Genomic DNA, 18,618 nt, shown 5'->3' on the forward strand with positions numbered 1-18,618 from the left:
TGCCCTACCAGGTCTCCCACACCCACCTCCCCAAGCCCTTGACACCTTATGGAGCAATTCTACTCTAATAAGGTGGCTGTGAGCTAGAAGGGGCTGGACAGCAGTGGGTGGGTTGGCTTTTTGTATATACCCTGATTCTATTGAGCAGTGTCTTTTCTGTTCCAATCTTCTTCAGGAGTTTTAATCAAAAAGTACTCAATTTAATTAAATATTCTTTCGGCATATAAAGATGACAATTGGTTCTTTTCCTTTGTTGTGTTGATGTGGTACATTGTATTGATTGACTTTGTAAATTGAGCCATCCCTGCATTCCTAGGATACGTTGCACTTGGTCACGGTACCGTTGTCGTTAGGCGCCATCATGTCAGTTCCCACTCAGAGTGACCCCTCTGTACAGCAAGGAGACACTGCTCGGGCCTGTGCCATCCTCACAAGTTCCTTTTGTTTGAACATATTGTTGCAGCTGTTGTGTCAATCCATCTCGTAAAAGGTCTTTCACTTTTTTCCTGCCCTTCAACTTGAACTCACATAGGAGCAATTGATGGTCTGTTCCATGGTCCGCTCCTGACCCCGTTCTAGCTGCTGATGTTGAGCTTCTCCATTGTCTCTTTCCACTGGTGTAGTCTATTTGATTCTTGTGTGTTCGATCTGGAAAGGTCCACTGGGATAGTTACTGTTTATGTTGTTAAAAAAGGTATTTATGAAGAACTCATTGGTCTTGCAAAATTCTATCATATAATATCCAGTAAATATCTTTCACCAAAGCCATATTTTCCAACTACTGTTCCTTCCCCTTTGTTTGTAGTTTTTGCATTCCATTACCAATAATTATCAAGACATCTTGATTGCATGTTTGATCAGTTTCAGACTGAAGATGGTAGAATTTCAATTCCTTCATTAGTTTTAGTGGTTAGTGTATAATCTGAATAATAGTGGTATTGGTTAGATTTCCTTGTGTGTGCATAGATCATATCCTATCATAGCATTGCACTTCAAGATCGATGTTGAAATGTTCTTTTTGACAATGTAATGCCATTTCTCTTGAGTAAACCATATGGTTGTCTGATTCAAAATGGCCAGTACCAGTGCATTTCAGCCCACTAATGCCTACGATACTGATCTTTATGCATTCCATTTCATTTTTTATGACTTCCAATTTTCCTAGATTCATACTTAGCAATTCTGTGTGCCACTGTTAATTAATAGGTGTTTGCAGCTGTGTCTTCTCATTTTGAGTCAAGCCCCATCAGCAAATGAAGGCCCTTAAAGCTTTCTTCCATGTAGGTCATTCTAATTTGTCTGTCTACGTTGAGAAGGCAGCTCTTCCCCACTCTTAATTTGAGAGCCTTTCACCCTGAGGGCTCCTCTTGCGGCACTAAACCACGGCCGAGTTGTGGTGCTGTTCTTGAGGTTTCATTTTCTGACAATGTTCTGTTAATCAGGTTTTTTCAGTGGCTAATTCTTCAGAAGTGGACAGCCTATTCCTTCTTAAGCTCTTCCTAGTGTAGAAGCTCTGATGAAACCGTTCCCTCTGGGTGACCCTGCTGGTATTTGAAAGACCAGTGACATAGCCTTCAGCATCACAGCAATGCATAAGCCACCGCAGTGTGACAGACTGACCTACAAACGGTGGTCATGGTGTATGCCTCTCTTTTTTGGGTCAGTTCATTGAGGGCTCTTACAGTTCTTATTACAGTCCGTACACCAATTGTATCAGGCATATTTGTACACATGTTGTCATCATTTTTTTCTAGACAATTACTTTCTATTGAGCCCTTGGTATCAGCTCCTCTCCCCCTCCCCCATGTATGACTCTTAATATACTGCTAGATACTCTGTCCTGTAGGGTTGCTATGAGTCAAATTTGACTGATGGCAGTGAGTTGAGCTGAGATTTTGTTCACTAGTATTTTTGCATCTATATTCATAAGCGATATTGTCCTGTAGTTTTGTGGTATGTTTTCTGGTTTTGGCATTAGGGTTTTGCTTACTTGTAGAATAAATCAAGGGACATTCCTTCCTTCTCTGTCTTTTGGAAGAATTAAGCAGTATTGATGTAGTTCTTATGTAAGTGCTTGGTAAAATTCTCCAGTGAAACCATTGGTCCAGGACTTTGTTTTCTCTTGGGAGGTTTTTTATCCCTGATTCAGTCGTTTCTCTTGTTTTGGGTCTATTGAGGCTTTCTTTTTCCTCTTTGTGTAGGTTGTGTGCTTTTAAGGAATTTGTTTCATCTTGGTTATGCAGTTTGTTGCCATACAGATGTCCACAATATTGTACCATGATTCTCTTTTATTTCTATCAGGTTGGTTGTAATTCCCCTTTTCCATTTCTGCTGTCACGTTTGCAGGGAAACCCACACCCTGTGTACCCCCTTTGGGGCTGTGTGTGGTGCTCTTATCTCTGCATGAGGTTTCCTCCCTTCTCCGGAGGCTCCGCTTCTATCTTGGGCTGGCCTTCAGTGGAAACCCAGGGCAGTTTTCCTCTTTGGAGAGGAGGAGCTAGCATTCACCAGAAGGACTGCGGTGAAGCCTCTCTCTGGTTTCAGAGCCCCAGTGGCCTTGTGGTATATGGGGGGCAATCTCCACTTAGGTGACCTACCTCCTGACTCCACGGTAGGGACCCTTTGGGGACCCTCTGTCAAAATTTGTATCCATACAGCAGCTGGCAGCTATGTGCTGAGAGAGGATTGCCACACTCCAGACGGACCGAGGAGGCTTGCCTTGTTGCTCACCGAGCCTGCCCTGCAGTTTGTTGGCTGCGGGCTGGAGCTTCCACTCAACAAGCCTGCTTCCTTGCTCACAGTAGCCTCAGTCAGCTGCCCTTGACCCCGAGTATACGGAGGAGCAGACAGACGGGTAGCTGTGTGTCCTTGTGGTTTCAGAGGCTGAGCGAGGGGTGCGCAGGGTGGCAGGTAGGGTGCGGACTGTGAGGCAACCCCACTGCAAGTGCCTTCGGTAGCCACTGCAACAGCCCGGCAACCAAAGGTGTGCAGATGTCAGATCCCCAGGGGAGCCTGCCAGGGACGTATCAGTGCCCCCCTGGTAGTATTGACTGCGAGTGCAGCCTTTCTCTCAACGAAGGTACAGCAGCCTCCATCAGCAGGCCTCGGTGCCCACTGGAACTGGGGCAGATGAACCCTCACCGCCCCCAAGGACGTTTGCCCTCCTGGTTTCAGAGACCAGAGCTCTGGAGCGCACAGGGAGGCTGATAGAGAGGCTGCGCTCTCTGGGGGCAGACTCAACTGAGGCATCTTCTGTAGCAGTTCACAGCAGGCCTGCAGGTGCCAGTGTTTGGATGTAGAAAGGGTTGTCACACTCCACAGAGGTCCCTAGGGAGGTCTGCATGACTGCTACCAGAGCCCTGGGTTGTTGGTTGTGGGCGTAACCTCTGCTGAAGATGCCTACCTCCGGGTGCCAGCAACCCTCAGCCCTGACGGAAAGCGGACTCCTGGGAAGTCTGCCTGTTGGTTTCAGAGGCCCGGGCTGCAGAAAGGACAGGGAAGCTGGTGAGATGTTTACTGTGTGAGTAGACTCCACTGCACAGCCTTCTGTAGCAATTTGCATTCGGGTGGAGGAGGTGCTGGTACATTCCAAGGGGACCCTGGCGGGGTCTGCCCTGTTGATGATAGGGCAGAAGCTTGTGGCCTTGCCGCTTTGTACAGGCAGGGGCTGTGGTGGTTAGGGAAACAGGCCCTTTGGCTGGGGCCCTTGCACTAGCTCACAGCAGTTGGGGGGTGGGGGAGTGGGCAGCCCTAGAGTTGTGGGAAGAAATGCTTTTCCTACCTCATCAACTCAGTGTTGCTGCTTGTCTCTCCATACTTTCCCACTCCTGCGCTCTCCCAACATCGAGCTCAGCTTCCTTGCGCTTGATGGGGAGGGTCAGCTCGAGGGCCTGCTGGTTGCAGCAGCATCTTCCCCGATGCCTCTACATTGTCCCTGAACTTGAACTTCTTATCTCTTCCCCGCCGCAGGGTCTGGTGCCCTGGCTAGGAGACTGAATATTACCTCTTTTTAAAGCTTGGGAAACCGATTTTATTTAATTTATAGAATTCTTTTCCCCTGCACATGACTAGCGTCTAGAGGAAAATAACCTCGAATAATACTTTAAAGTAATGAATACATCAAGTAATGAATACAGATAGAGGATTAGAAATGGAAGCTCCCTGTTCAGTTGGCCGCTCCAAACGCGGTGTGCTTGCTCTTGGGCTCTGTGATGGCCATTCGCTGGTTTTCAGCTCAGTATTGTTGATCAAAGTCTGCCAGACACTGTCCTGAATCTTCTTCGCTTTTTGGAGGGCGGCGTTGTCTCTACAATGGGATGATACTGTGACCTTGTGCACCTCAAATGAGCACCTGTGGTTAGAACTGGGCTGCAAGGCCAGCAACCCGCCCAGCTCACGGCTCAACGCTGTCCTTGGCTTCCCGACAAGACACCTTCTCGGGCCCTGTTTCTTGGTATCTGCTTCCCAAAGTTGACCTGGGCATGGGTCAATATCTGTGATGGTCTGGCACGAGCACGGAGGGGGGGGGGTGTTTACAACACCCAAGGTAACCAGGGGGGAACACTCGCCTTTTTTGCTTCTCAGGCGCTGGTCTGGTGCCCGCCGCGTTTCCTGGGGTGAGGGCTGCCATGGGTCATCGCAGTCCCTCCTCCCGCTGAGCACGCCCTGCCAGCAGCGAGTGAGGGGACCCTCAAAGGCAAAGCGGTGGAAGGCCAGGGCCCAGGGCTGCCTGCTGAGTCTGCTGCCTGCCCTCTCTCCCCACAGGCCTTGAGTGACCGCTTCAGCGGCGAGATCCCCGATGACCAGATGGCTTACAGCTCCTTCTTCCCCGATGAGTACTTCACCTGCTCCTCCCTGTGCCTCAGCTGTGGGTGAGTCAGGCCGCCGCCTTCCCTGGGCACGAGCGCCTGTGGAGTGGGGCTTCCCCGACCCGGCTGTGCATGTCGGTCTCCCGGGCCCTGGCTGGATTACAGAGCTGATGGAAGGCTGGCGGGTGAGGGCCAGGACAGGACGTGTCTAAGGAGTTTGTTCCTGGCGAGGCTGAGGGTGAAGGGGCCCCGTTCGGAGGACACGCGGTCATGAGGAATTTCCCCGCGTAGGCCTGAGATGCGCCTAGCTTCTGGTCTGGGTCCTTTTTATGGCAGAAATGGTTTCATCTATAGGGGATTTCTTTCCCCATTTTTTGGTTGTTGTGGAGAATGAACACCTCAAAACACACAGCAGTGCAGCAGCGTCCCCGTGTCTGTAGTAACACGGGGTCTTTGAGGTGCTGCTTTTCTGAAATGTTCTCCTCTCGTTAGCATAAACTCACTGCCCCGCAAAGTGCTTAGCTAGTCTTTCGCGTTTCTCTTGGGTCCCGTGGGTCCCGTGAAGCTAGAGCTTCAGAGAGCTTCCTGCTGCTGGCTCAGGGTTGGTTCTAGAGGCCTGCAGAAGGGTCCCGTGTCTGACCCACCTCAGGCTGCCCTGCAGTACAGCCTCCAACAAAACCAGAATGGCTGACCTTTGTACCACGAAGGTTGGTGGCCTCCCCAGAGTCCCCACATGGTGCGTGCCCAGGCAGACCACAGGGAGCGATTTGTGCCCTGTGACGTAAAAGTTCCCAGGAGGTTGTCCAAAGCCCAAACATCTGTCCGTAGGGCCTGCGGTGGTCCCACGGGTGTTGCAGGTTCCGAAGCTGGATCAAACTCGTGTCCTCGCTGAGCAGAGAGCGGTAGCCCTAGGGTTGAAGGCACGTGCACTGAGTCAGAAGAATCAACCAGAAGGAAATTAAAATGGAGCGTTGTTGAATAATAAATCAAATGGCTTGTTCTGTTGTTCCTTTGTTTTAAGGGTAGTGGAAACTACAGGCACTCGTTCTAGCCAAGTTTCCCTGTTGTTCGGTTTTAAGAAGACTGCAGGGGTTACTGTTGGCTTAAGGTTTAATCTACAGGGGACTTTTCGATGCTTGCTCACAGGCCTTCAGGTCTTTTCACTAATGTTTGGATGTCCGCCATGTGCACAGCTGTTTTTTTACTGTTGGGATAGGTGGAATAGAGCCTGTTAGAATTAGCCAAAGAGTTTGCAAAGTACTTGCAGCTTGGGCCCAACCTGAGTCTGGGTTAAGGTTTGAGCATCAGTGTCTTTGAAAGATTCAGCAGCTATTTCTAACGTGCAACCCAGGGTTGAGAACACAGGGTTAGTTAGCACTGTGCTCCTTCCAACAGGTTGGTCCACATTTACATCCAGGTGGGATTGCGCTATGATGCATCATCTGAACCTGCGGCTTCAGGGGGGCTCCCCGGCCGTGCTGGTGCTGCAGGTCCGTGCACCACACTGGGTGCAGAGGGCCTAGAGTGGTGATTCCTGGGCTCCGCTCCCAGAGTTTCTGATTCAGTAGGTCAGCCGTAGGGCCTGAGACTTGGCCTTTCTAGTACATTTCCGGGTAATGCTGAGCTTGGTGCGTGGTGGAGACCCACTTGGAGGACCACTGCGTCTGAGCAGTGGCTGGCTATTGAATCCCAAACATCAGCAAATAAAACCCAAACCGAAATCCTCTTCACCATGGGGTTGGTGGTCTCGGCTCCCTCCAGGACCCTGCCTGGGTGCTCCACTGAAGGAGGAAGCCGTAGCCTTTTCCCTGTTGAGTGGCCGAGATTAGCCTTTTGGCCACCTGGGTACCAACTGGCCTCCGGGTGAGGTATCAAGCAAGGGTTTGGCTCTCAGATTGTACCCCCACCCCCAGACAGGAGAACCAGGGTCTCACTTGAAGAGCTGAGCTTGGAAAGGGGAGATGCGTGAGTCACCAGGATGATTTGCCTCATTTGCTCAGCGCCCCCTGGACCCAGCATGGGCTGGGGGCCCTGCAGACTCGCTGCGCTTCATTCTCTCCTGCCTCCCTTGCTCCCAGCGCTGCGCTCTGGTCTCAAGCTTTCAGGACCGCAGAGGTTTCCTAGTTCCGTTCAAACCTGCCCTGAGTGCATGGCCAAATTTTGGGGGGTGATTTTTGTTGCGTTTTGGCAGCCCGTCCTGGCTAAAGCTTCCACTTCATTCCCATGTGGATGTGTGCATTCTATGAGAGCCGGTCCGGCTGTATCTCCTGTCAGCGTGGCTGGTGTCTCCGCCCACCCCCTTCCTGCAGAGACTGAGTGCACCAGGTGATGTTTCCAAGAAGAGAATTTTTCCTTTTCTTTCCCTGTGCAGAGTGCTGGGAAGCTTGTCCAGGAGGCGTCCAAGATGCATTGGCGCTCCCTGCACTCAGTATCTGGGGCCCAGTCCACAGGCAGGTCTGCTTCTGGCCCTGTGCCTGGCCTGGGGTCAGACTTTCCTGCTTAGGTGGCTCGGGGTCCTTTAGCCGCCTCATTGTTGGCTTTTGGGACTTCTCCCAGGGCTGGGTGTAAGAACAGCATGAATCACGGGAAGGAAGGAGTGCCGCATGAAGCCAAGAGCCGCTGCAGCTACTCTCATCAGTACGACAACCGGGTCTACACCTGCAAGGTGAGTGCCCCGCTCAACTCCACCCGGGCCACTAGCTGCCTGCTGGCCAGGCCGTCCTTTTGGTGAGACTGGTTTGGAGCTGCCCAAGTATTAGCAGTTTCCATCAAACTCCCTGGCTCTCTTCCTCATCTTTAACCAGATGGACTCCCATGTCTTCGTTGCTGCGACTCCTTGATTGTTTTACCTTATTTATTATTATTTTTTTAATAAAAGATCATTTTATTGGGGGCTCTTACAGCTCTTATAACAATCCATACATCAGTTGTATCAAGCATATTTGTACACATGTTGCCATCATTATTTTCTAAACATTTACTTTCTATTGAGCCCTTGGTATCAGCTCCTCTCCCTCGGCCCCCCTCATGACCCCTTGATAAATAATAAATTACTATTATTTTCATATTTTACACCTGCCGCTGTCTCCTTTCCCCACGGGTTCTGTTGTTCTTCCCCTTGGGGTGTGGGGGTGTGGGGTTATGTGTCGATCATTGTGATCGGTTCCCATTTCCTGCCCTCCTCTCCCCACCTTCCCCCTCTCCTGGAATGGCTACTCCCATTCCTTTTCCTGGATTCCATGTGCTGTGAGCTCTTATCTCTTACCTGTACCTGTGCATGTGCTCTGGTCTAGCCTGCAGTGAGAGGCGGGACTGGAGTCATGATAGTGGGGGGTGAGGACGCCTCAAGGAACCAGAGGACTATTGTGTGTTTCATCAGAGCTACACTGCACCCTGGTTGACTCATCCCTTCCTTGTGACCCTTCTGTGAGGGGATGTCCCATTGTCTTAGTTTATGTATATATTTTAAGCCTCTTTACTTAAGCTTCTTTTCTCCTCATCCTGAGCTTTCCTGTAAGGATCATGGACAATGCCTGTTCCTTTTTCTTTTCTTTTCTTTTTTCTGAATCATTTTATTGGCAGCTCTTAATTCAATTAGATCCAGCATCATTGTACAATCACTGCCACCATCAGTTTCAAGACATTTTCTTTCTTCTTGAACTCTTTGAGATCAGCTCCCCTTTATCCCCTCTCCCCGCTCCCAGTAACCCATATTATTATTATTGCCATATCTTACACCATCCACGGTACCCATTCACCTACAGCCCTGTCATCCGTTCCCCGCCTATTCCTTTTTCTTAAGGATGGATTTCTTCCCCCTGTGACAGGTGTATAACCTAGAGCCCAGCCCACCCTCACCCTCACCCATGAGCATGAGCAAGCAGGACACTAGCTTCTGTGGAGACGCAGGGGTGGCGTGTGTGTTGGGGCGGCGGGGGCACGGTGGTGGTGCGCTGAGCGGGGGTTGTGGAGCCGGGGCCTGGGGTGCAGATACGAAGCTGGCAGCGTGCTCTGTGTTTCAGGCCTGCTATGAGAGGGGCAAGGAAGTCAGCGTCGTGCCCAAGACATCTGCTTCCACCGACTCCCCCTGGATGGGGCTCGCAAAGTATGCCTGGTCTGGGTGAGTGTCACCGATTCCCCGAGGCTTTGGGCGCATTTGCCTCCCCAAGCGCTGCCTGGTGACAGTGTCTGTTTGCCCTTCCTGTAGGTATGTGATCGAGTGCCCTAACTGCGGCGTGGTGTATCGGAGCCGCCAGTACTGGTTCGGGAACCAAGACCCTGTGGACACGGTGGTGCGGACGGAGATTGTGCACGTGTGGCCTGGGGTACGAGCCTTGCTTCTCTCGTCCTTCCTCGCACAGGAACCCGGCCTTCGGATGGCTTGAGTGCAGCGGCCCAGGGCACTTCTTTCCACCCTCTCGTCGCTCGTGGTCCATGTTCACCTCTATCAGATGCCGTACAGATAGAGAGATGCAGATATTTTTAGGAGATGCGCTTGCAACTTACACGCTTGCCGTGTTCCACCTTCCACATTGATTCCACTTCTCACCATTCTCAGTGTTCTGTCTAGTGCTATCTTCAGCTTCCTGTGCCCTTTTTGGGGCATTTATGTCATCTTTGAGTTTTTTGCAGTAAAGAAGGTGCTTCGGTGACCCTCTTCATATACGAGCGCCTTTTATTTGGGGAAATGTTCTTCAAGTGTAGTCTAAGAAGCAGGTTTATAATACACACACACACAAACATACATATAGCTAGATAGATGTATATCTGTATCTCCAGCTCTTTACTACTTGTATTTTTTCATCAGACTTTTGGACTCAAGGTGCCATAAAAACAAATCTGCTTATGAGGCAGGGTTTGGTGCCTTCAGTCAGAGCCTCAAACATTACTTGTATTTGCCATTGTCCATCGACCCCACAAAGCCACACCGGCTCTCCGCTGGAAGAACGGGTGAGCAGTTTTAACTCTCACAAAGGGGCATATTGTACTCCTGCCTGTTTCCTTTGTTGGTGATCGCTTTTGGTGGGTGCTTCCGATTCCACCAATCAGCCAAATGAAGTGCCTGCAGATCTTCGCTCCTCCGGGCCCTACAGGCACCATGAAACTGGAGAGTGCTTACGGTTTCCCATCCTCTTTCCAGTGGCACCCCAGGCTCCCCAGAACCTGGCAGCACAGTGTGAGCTCATTTCTGGAGTCCCCTCCCTGGGCAGGATAGATAGTCCAGGGCCATCAGTGTCCCAGGGATTTAGTGTAGCTTTGGACAGGTGTAGCTTTCTCACCATTTTGTTGTGATCAGTACTGGTTCTGTTTTGACCATCTTCGTTCATTTCTCTCTCTGGTACCATCTCAGTGGTAAAACAGTTTCCGTTCCTGGGAAACCGTCCCTCCCTAGTCTATGGGAAAACTGCGCTCTGCAGAGATCGTGGGGTGCCTGGAGTATAGGTGCCTCCCTTCCTGTCTGCTCACGCACTCCTTCAGCCTTTCCACTACATCAGGGAGCACTGTGTACCCAGAATGGAACTGGATTTGTGACAAAAAGAAAAAATAGGTATTTTTCTCAGAGACTTCAGCGTCAGAAATACAAAGAGCGATTTATACTGAATCCTAGCGTCAGATTCCTAGAGGAACAGAGAGGAGGGCCTCCTAACCTTGCCCAGGCTTTTGGGGGGTGTCAGCTTCACATGGGCGTGCCCAGATCTAACATCTGATTTTATGGCCGGAGTAAGCCCCAGACTGAACAACTGTGCACCCAAGCCTCTTGGTCACCTCCGAAGGGAGCCAGTCAGTGGTCACTGGCTGGGCCTGGAAGCCCGAGTGGGTCCTGAGTCTTCTCGGCAGGGGGACTGTGGTTCTGAGTGGGCCGGGTGCGTGCGCAGCTCACCTGAGACCATTTGCCCCCTTCCCTTTCCCTCCCTTCACTCAGCGTTTTCTTTTCAGACCGATGGCTTTTTGAAGGACAACAACAATGCCGCCCAGCGCCTGCTGGATGGAATGAACTTCATGGCCCAGTCGGTGTCCGAGCTCAGCCTTGGGCCCACCAAGGCCGTCACTTCCTGGCTGACAGACCAGATTGCCCCTGCCTACTGGAGGCCCAACTCCCAGATTCTGGTACGGGGTGCTATCTGCGACGTTACTCACTCACCCTCCTTGTGCCCTGTTGCCCAGTGCTGCCCTGGTCCTATGAGGGAGGGGCAGGACTCCCCCAGTACATGGCTTCTAGATGATGGGGGAGGGTGGACTGCATTGAGGCAGCCCGTTTCCTGTAGGCTGGCCAGTGTCCCCGGGGCCTGCTTCCTTGGATGCGTTTGAGTTTCCTTTCCTGGGAGGGGCCGATGGATGTGGGTCAGTAGCCCAGGATCATGAGACCTCAAGGTGGAAAAGGCCCTTAACGATCCCCGGGGCCTTCCTTGACGAGCCCTGAGTTTCCACCAGCCACCACAGCCAGCAAGCAGCAGCTCCGGCCTGAACCCACTGCTCACCAGCCCTCTCCGCTCTCGGTGGCTAACTCTTGTATGACCAGAGAGTGTCTCATCGCGTGGAGACCGAGAGTTATTGGCTGTCTCTAGTCATCCCAGCACTAGACTCTCAGCCTCCAGCTGGTGACTCCTTCTGAGGAGTTCCTCCAGCGTCCCAGAGGCTCTTTTAAGAGGCCGTGAACAACAACAACAAAAAGAGTTCTTGTTGCTATTCTGGCTAGAATTAGCACCTTCCCTTCTGGGATCCCGGTGACTCAACCAGTCGAGATTTGAGGGACCTACCGGGCACTCCAGGGAAAAGTGACAACCGAGCTGTGCTTCAGTCGGGGCGTTGCCGCTTTCTGGAGCTCTTAGGACCCACCTCTGTTAGGCTTGCGGGGGTCCTGCATTCTGGGGTGGTTGCACGGACTTCCCCCCGGGAATGGCTGCCTTTCTCAGTCACGCAGCATGAGCGGTAACCTGCCTGTTTTGTGTTGGGGCTGGGACAGAGCTGCAGCAAGTGTGCGACATCATTTAAAGAGAACGACACGAAGCATCACTGCCGGGCCTGCGGGGAGGGCTTCTGTGACAGCTGTTCGTCTAAGACCCGGCCCGTGCCCGAGCGGGGCTGGGGGCCTGCGCCCGTGCGCGTGTGTGACAGCTGCTACGAAGCCACAAGTGTCCACTTAGGTAACATGGGGCCTGGGCACTGCCAGGGTGGGCACGGAGGGACCTCTCTCGTTGGCACTGGAAGACGAGCGAGCACTAGGCTCCCGTGGCCTCTCCCATTCCTAACCACGTCATTCTCCTGAGCCCAGTTGCTCTCCTGCTCTTGGCCAGCCCTGCTCAAAGTGCTCTCTCGAGAGCCCCTTAGGTCGTCTTTCTCAGGAGGTCTGAACGTGTCTTGCACTCAGAGCTGCAGAAGTGCTTCCTAGGGAAAGAAACCCTCACGTGGCATCTGCATTCTAAAAGGCAGCAGTGTTTATCAGAGGTGCCTCGACCTGAGTCATCTCCCCGGAGGAGGTTCTGAGTTGAATCGCATAGGGAGAAGACCAAAGGAGAATCTGTGCGTTTGGATTGTGGTGCTGGAGAAGCAGATTGAAAGTGCCGTGGCCTGCCTAAAGAACAAACCGATCTGTCTTGGAAGAAGTACAGCCACAAGTACAGCTTAGAGGCAAAGATGGCAAGACTTGGGCTCAGCATATCGCGGACATGTTCTCCCGAGAGACCCGTCCCTGGAGAAGGACAGCATGCTTGGTAAAGCAGCAGGGCAGTGAAAAAGAGGAAGATCTTTGAGAAGATGGCCTGACATGGTGGCTGCTTCGGCGGGCTCAGACGTAAGACCAATGATGAGGTCGGCACAGGACTGGGCAGGGCTTCCTTCTGATGTCCACAGGGTCGCTTGGGGTGGAAACCAGTTCGCTGGCACCTCACAACATTGTGAGACTTCAGGTCGACGTCTATCAGGTGCCCCCTGATTTCAGAGTCGGGGCCCATCCTCCACAGTCCTGGGGTCTTGTGCAGGCCAGCCCCTCCCACCCTGGGACGAGACCCAGGGGTGCCCTGCTGGTTGCTCTGTGTGTCCCGTGGGACATAAGAGGGGACAGCGTTTCCTTTCTTGTTGTGTTCAGATGTTGCTGAGGCACAGGTGGATGAGGAAGGCGGAACACTGATTGCCCGGAAGGTGGGCGAGGCTGTGCAGAGCACTCTGGGAGCTGTGGCGACAGCCATCGACATACCACTAGGTAGGCCTGGTAGGGTTGGCTCTGGGGTACCGGGTAGGTGGGAGAAGGGTTTTAGAGTGCCCGGGGTTATCATTCATTCAGCCAGGGGCTTGCAGAACTAAACTGGGTTGGGCAGCCAAAATAAGCATGGCATCCGCTTCTGCTGGATCTCTTAGTGGTTCTCTTGGCGTATTTACCCTTTGTTCCTGGAGACCATGCCGCCAGCTCTGACCGTGGAGGTGGCCCCGTGGCCCTGTGAGTTGGAGCAGTGGCTGCCGACAAGGTTGGTGGTTCCAGTCCACCAGTCGCTCCTCAGGAGGAGGACGAGGCTGTCTGCTTGTGTGAAGGTTCAGTCTCAGACACCTGGAGTTCTCTTGTCTTATAAAGGGTGGCAATAAGTTGGGATCAACTCAGGGACATTAGGCTTCGTTTATTACTGTGCAATGCCCTACCTGACACACACAGGTATAAAACAATCATGTTTTCACATCTACCTCAGGGAAGGGATTGACAAGGGAATGATTTGGGGAAAGGGTTAAGGTAGTCCTCTCAACATGGCATTGCCTGGATTTACTACATGATATTTATGGCAGCTGGACTCATCTTGAGGCTTCAAATGAGCCTCACTTGGTTCATGGGTAAGATGAGCCTCATTTGGTTCATGGGTGCCTGGGCCAGGCTGGCTGGAAGGGTGGGCCCCGTAGCACCCTCCGCTGCCCATCCATATTATATTCTCAGAGCCTTGCCCACACGGTCTCTCTCTTGGCAGTTGGATTTCTTACATGGCAGCCAGGGCCCCAAGAGCTCATGTTTCAAGAGATTGGAAAGCAGGAGTGCTGAGTTTCTTAAAGACCTGGACCAGAAATTGGCACAAAGTTGCCTCTAGTCTATTGCATTCACGGTGCCCAGGTGGATTCAAGGGAGGGGACACACAGCCTTCATCTGGATGGGAGCGGTGGCTGTCACACCAGCCTAGCTGTTGATTTAAGGTTAGGGATTGCTGCCTCTAGCTCTGGACAGTGAGTGGGTACTTGGCAACCAGGATGTGGGGAGTGGGGAGTTTATGGAGGGCTTCTGGCAAGGCTGTCTTGACCTGGGCCATTTTGGCCCTTTTACAGTGGAGACAATAGACTCCTGGCTGCATCCTGCAGGTGGGATTTCTCATCACCCTCCGCTCTCTTGGAGTGGGTTTATTGAGTTTAGTAAGCCAAGGCTTTGGGAAGCTACATCACTTCTCTCAGTCCTGCAGCTGCTAATTGACGCGTGCTCATTAGAACTGGGATTTGCAGAAAGGTCTGTGCCTCTCGACTCTGGGTTTTGTTGGAGGGTCACTCTCACAGTTCCGAACGCAGCAGCCCTGGGGGGGTCACCAGTGAGCTTAGCTGGTGAAGAAAGAGCCGTGCCTGGGCCCCTGCCCACCCTGATGGTGGGAGGTGGAGGCTGGGTATGTGTTTCTTTCCAAAGCTCCCTGGTGAGTCTCTGTGCGGGTGGGTTTGAGAATCAGTGAGGTCCCTGCTGAGGCCTCTTGCCAGGTGAGACGCAGGACATCGGGGGATGGGGTGGGGGTAGAGGGGTGCGTCCCACCCACCGCCGCTCCCTGGCTCTTGCAGGTCTGGTGAAGGACGCGGCCAGGCCGGCGTACTGGGTGCCCGATCACGAGATCCTGCACTGCCACAACTGCCGCAAGGAGTTCAGCATCAAGCTTTCCAAGCACCACTGCCGGGCCTGCGGACAGGGCTTCTGTGACGAGTGCTCACACGACCGGCGGGCCGTCCCCTCGCGTGGCTGGGACCATCCTGTCCGGGTCTGCTTTAACTGCAATAAAAAGCCCGGTGACCTTTAACCCCAGCTCCCTCTCCACATCCTTCACAATTCCTTAGGTTCTCAGGGTTAGAAACAGAAAGGTCGTTGGGGTAGACCCTCCTCCTGGTCACCTGTCGTGGTGAGTGTTCTTTCCTCTCCCCAGCCTGGGGCCACGCTCCCTCCATGGGGGTGGGACAGATGAGGGAGCCGGGAGCCTGGCATCTGGCCAGGGGGCCTGAGTCTCTCCTCCCCATCCCCTCCTTCAGTTCAGGGGACCCAGCAACTCAGAGCAAAGGGGCACAAATCTCAATCCGTTGCATTTATTTCATTAAAAATAGTAACTATATCCATACCTGTATACACCTGCGAAAGGCACTTAAAAGTGGACGCTGGCCACGCTGGCTGGGAAGACCTCCCACCTCCCTCGGCCGATGCCCGCACCGGCTAGACTGGAAATGGCTGAATTTCTTCCTCAGAGCGGGCCACGTCCAGCCGCTGCATTGCTGGTTATCTGCCTCTCCTTCCCCTGCCCTTTCCTTTTGTGGCTCCCAAGGGAGTCGAAGCCGGAGCCCGTTTCAGTCAGAGCCCACCCAACCTAGTGTGCAGGTCACCACAGGGGTGGGGGGGTGGTCCTCAGCCCCCAGAAGTTGAAACAGCGCAATGCCCCCTGTCCCGGGGAGCACCCTGGGAGTGGCCCTGTCCTGGCAGCGGTTCTGTGTCTCCCACCAGGCTGTGCCAAAAGGCGGGCACCCTGCTTCCAAATCCAAGCATCTGCCCCCAGCCCTCTCCGGCCCCTTCATCTGCTTCCAAGGGTCGAACTAGCAGTTTTATTGCTTACAGTGTCTTAATTCTTTGTTCCCAGACGCACGGCCCCTCCTGGTATTACTGGAAGGGTGACCGTGAGAAATCTTCCAGGGACACAGAGCACAGAATGGACTGTTAGGGTTTTTTGTTGTTTTTGTTTTAAAGTATATAAATAATTCAACAGATCATAAAAAGAAAAAATTCTCTTCAGTCCTTGGCAAGAGAAGTCAAAATGAACTTTTGTTTCTCGGCAAGAGATTGGCCATCCCCATCTATCGTGACTGGAAAGAGACCGTTGTGTTGAAATCCTGCCATCGCGGCGGATTTAATCTTCAGTGGCCAAAAGAGCGAAGAACGAAAAGCAAGCCAGTTCGTGGCAGAACGGGGTGGGCAGGTTGAGCGCCTGGGAGTCCCTGGGCGGTCGCTCTGGCGGTGTGGGTCAGTGTGACGGGAGCCCTCGTGTGTGTTGGCCCTCAGACCTGCTCCCTTACTGCCTCCTGTGGCCCCGTGGCTGCGGCCCTACTCTAGAATCATGTATTCTTGAATTCACCATTATAAAGGAATCTCCCTGCTGACTGCCGGCTCTCTCTTCTCACCCCCAGCAATAAGCCTGCTCTGACTGCCCTTCCTCCTCCTTGGTGGGAAGTGGCCTGCGGCCGTTCAGAGACACACTCCAGGGTGATGTTAGCGTACCTGCAAAGATCTTGGCACTTGGTATCAAGGACTTTTTTTTTTCCCGTGGTGGGGAGGGGACGACCTAACTCAGTGTCACAAAATCGCTGTCATTGGGGCTCGGTTTTCCTCTCACGGTGACAAGGCCTCTCCCTCTACTTTTAGGTCAAGAGCAGCCCTGGTGGGGTGGTTACACGTTGGGCTGTGATCGCAAGGTCAGCGGTTTGAAACCACCACCCCACTATGCAGAAGACAGACAGGCAGGACTTTCTACGCCAGGAAAGAGTTCGTCTGAGAATCTCCCGGGGGCAGTCCGACCCCCTCCGATAGGGTTGCTGTGAGTTGATGTCGACTCGGCGGCAAGGAGCTCGGCGTTTTGTTTGATTAGGTCAAGAGTAGGCCCCAGACCAGTGTGGTGACAGCGGAGGGTTCTACAAGGCCCCACGGAGCATCGGTGCTCCCCGCTTTCCGTCACTGACCTGTTGTTCATCAGAGCCCCCAGAGCGGGAGTAGCAGCTGAGTTAGCGGTGCTGTCCCGCAGCCGCCCCGGGGCCTCAGGTGCTGTCTGAGGCGGCCATCACATCGCGATCCGAGGCCTTTCTCACCGGACAGACCAGGCACTGCTCCCGGTTTTTGAGTTTAAAATACACCCCGCTGATGACTTACTGTTTTACTACCTCTTCATCTCCACTCTTTTCAGTCGTTTTGCTGATAAAAGTATTCACGTACCATGATGACACTGCTTTTAAGATGAGCTGTATCGACATCATCACTGTCAGTCCGGTGCTTCCTCCCCCACGCCCCTCTTCATCCTCCTCCCACGTCCCGTCCCTCACGGCCACCTCACTCTGGGGCTCGCTCTCACTCCTGCACGTCCGTCTCCTGGCCCTCGCCCTTTCACTGTGGTCTTTGTGAGGAGAGAGGGGCGGGGGGAGGGAGCTTGGGGAGAAGAGGTGCGTGGCTGAGAGAGAGATTTGACATGGGCGTGGTTCTGAGGAGAGAGGGGCGGGGGGAGGGAGCTTGGGGAGAAGAGGTGCGTGGGGGTGGCCCACATTTGACATGGGCGTGGCTCTTGTGCAGCGTGCTGGTTTCCCCGGAGGCGTGGCAGTAGTGGCATGGTAGGCATCACTTTCATTTGCTTCCTTTTTCGTGCTGCACACAGTTGCACCCTGCTGTACACCAAGCCACATGGGGAAACCCAGGCTGCGCAGCGCACCTGACGCCGCTCTGCCTACACCCTCGGGCTGGAGTCATTTTCTCAGCCCAACTACCAGGTAGGTGACCATCACATTGAGAGACAGATCGAGACTGGATTCCAGGAACTCTGGGGCTCCCCTTTCCACCAGGAGCAACCCCCTACCCGACGTGGAACAGCTAGTGCCCTTTGTGTACATGGGTGTGCAAGCACGCCCCGAGGGCTCGCACACTGGCTTCAGGCTGGCTTGGTGAACCCCTCCAGTGCAGCGTGTTTGTCTCATTTCCGTGAGAGACCAGCACATGGAAGGTTACAGCTTGAGAACCTGGCGTCTCCTAAGCAAGGGGACCCAGTGGGACCCTCACCACACCCCCTGGGCTCAGCTCTGCTTGCCTGGCTTACTTGGGAAGAGAGAGAACCAGTGGGTAAGTGCCTGGTGTGTGCCAGGGCTGTGTCAGTTGTGGGGGAGGGAAGTAGCCGTGGTCCAGCTTGCTGGGGGCAGGGGGCGGAGGGGCAGCCCAGGGCTCCCTGACTGAGGACCCTCAAAGCTGCCTTTGAGTCCAGAGGCCCAGCTGGTTTGAGGAGGAGCCTCCTCCCTTCTTAGGGGTTGTGGACTCCGCACGTCCAGAGGTGCGTGTGAAATCAAAGGACCTCCTCCTGGCCCGGTGGTTCCGTCCTTGGCTGCTAGCTCTAAGGCTGGTGTGAACCCTCCCCTGTGGCTCCACGGGAGAAAGGCCTGGCAACCTGCTAAGCTTCCAGCTGTGGGACTGTGACTCAGTAGTGGCTGTACAGCCACATGTGTGCTCTCCATGTCAGAACTACCCGAATGTGGGCAAAACTCTGAGAATCGAAACCCACAAACTGGCTTTTGACTGCACAGTGTTTAATTGGTAAATCATCCTAAAACTGACAAGTGTGACAACCAGCTATGAGTCTGCAGGGACAAATTGGAGGGGGTGGGGGAGGGGCTTGAGAGCTATCCTGCTAGGTCAAGGAGCACAGCCACGGGGAGGGGGGACCAGAGGACTCAAACCTCCCACCCCCCTCGCCCCCACAAATCTGTCCCATTGGCTGAACCCGCCTGGCGGCCAAGGGCAAGGAGCCAGCCCAATCACTGATGAGGGCCATTGGAGCTGGACTCGGTGTGGCCCAAGATC

At 53.4% G+C, this 18,618-nt stretch overlaps 1 protein-coding gene across 3 annotated transcripts in view; it reads left to right on the forward strand.

Moving 5' to 3' along the window:
* The window catches only part of LOC101648001 (zinc finger FYVE domain-containing protein 1), a 25,939-nt gene extending 9,770 nt beyond the window's left edge, over positions 1–16,169 (forward strand). The window contains exons 1-9 of one of the 3 annotated variants that reach the window (XR_006679873.1): positions 4,750–4,871; positions 7,365–7,473; positions 8,831–8,928; positions 9,016–9,133; positions 10,746–10,916; positions 11,773–11,953; positions 12,895–13,008; positions 14,598–14,929; positions 15,653–16,169. Coding sequence is in view for 2 of the 3 variants with exons in the window: in XM_045287874.1 (XP_045143809.1) it covers positions 4,807–4,871; positions 7,365–7,473; positions 8,831–8,928; positions 9,016–9,133; positions 10,746–10,916; positions 11,773–11,953; positions 12,895–13,008; positions 14,598–14,830 (1,089 nt within the window). In the remaining variant the exon portion in view is untranslated. Of the gene's footprint in view, positions 1–4,749; positions 4,872–7,364; positions 7,474–8,830; positions 8,929–9,015; positions 9,134–10,745; positions 10,917–11,772; positions 11,954–12,894; positions 13,009–14,597 lie in introns of those variants that run through there. The other 2 variants (XM_045287874.1, XM_013003667.2) reach the window with 2 other exon arrangements.
* The last annotated feature ends 2,449 nt before the right edge of the window (positions 16,170–18,618 follow it).

Source organism: Echinops telfairi, unplaced genomic scaffold (assembly GCF_000313985.2).
Source record: "Echinops telfairi isolate 266 unplaced genomic scaffold, ASM31398v2 ScPeMD7_18;HRSCAF=68, whole genome shotgun sequence".
NCBI classification, from domain to species: domain Eukaryota; kingdom Metazoa; phylum Chordata; class Mammalia; order Afrosoricida; family Tenrecidae; genus Echinops; species Echinops telfairi.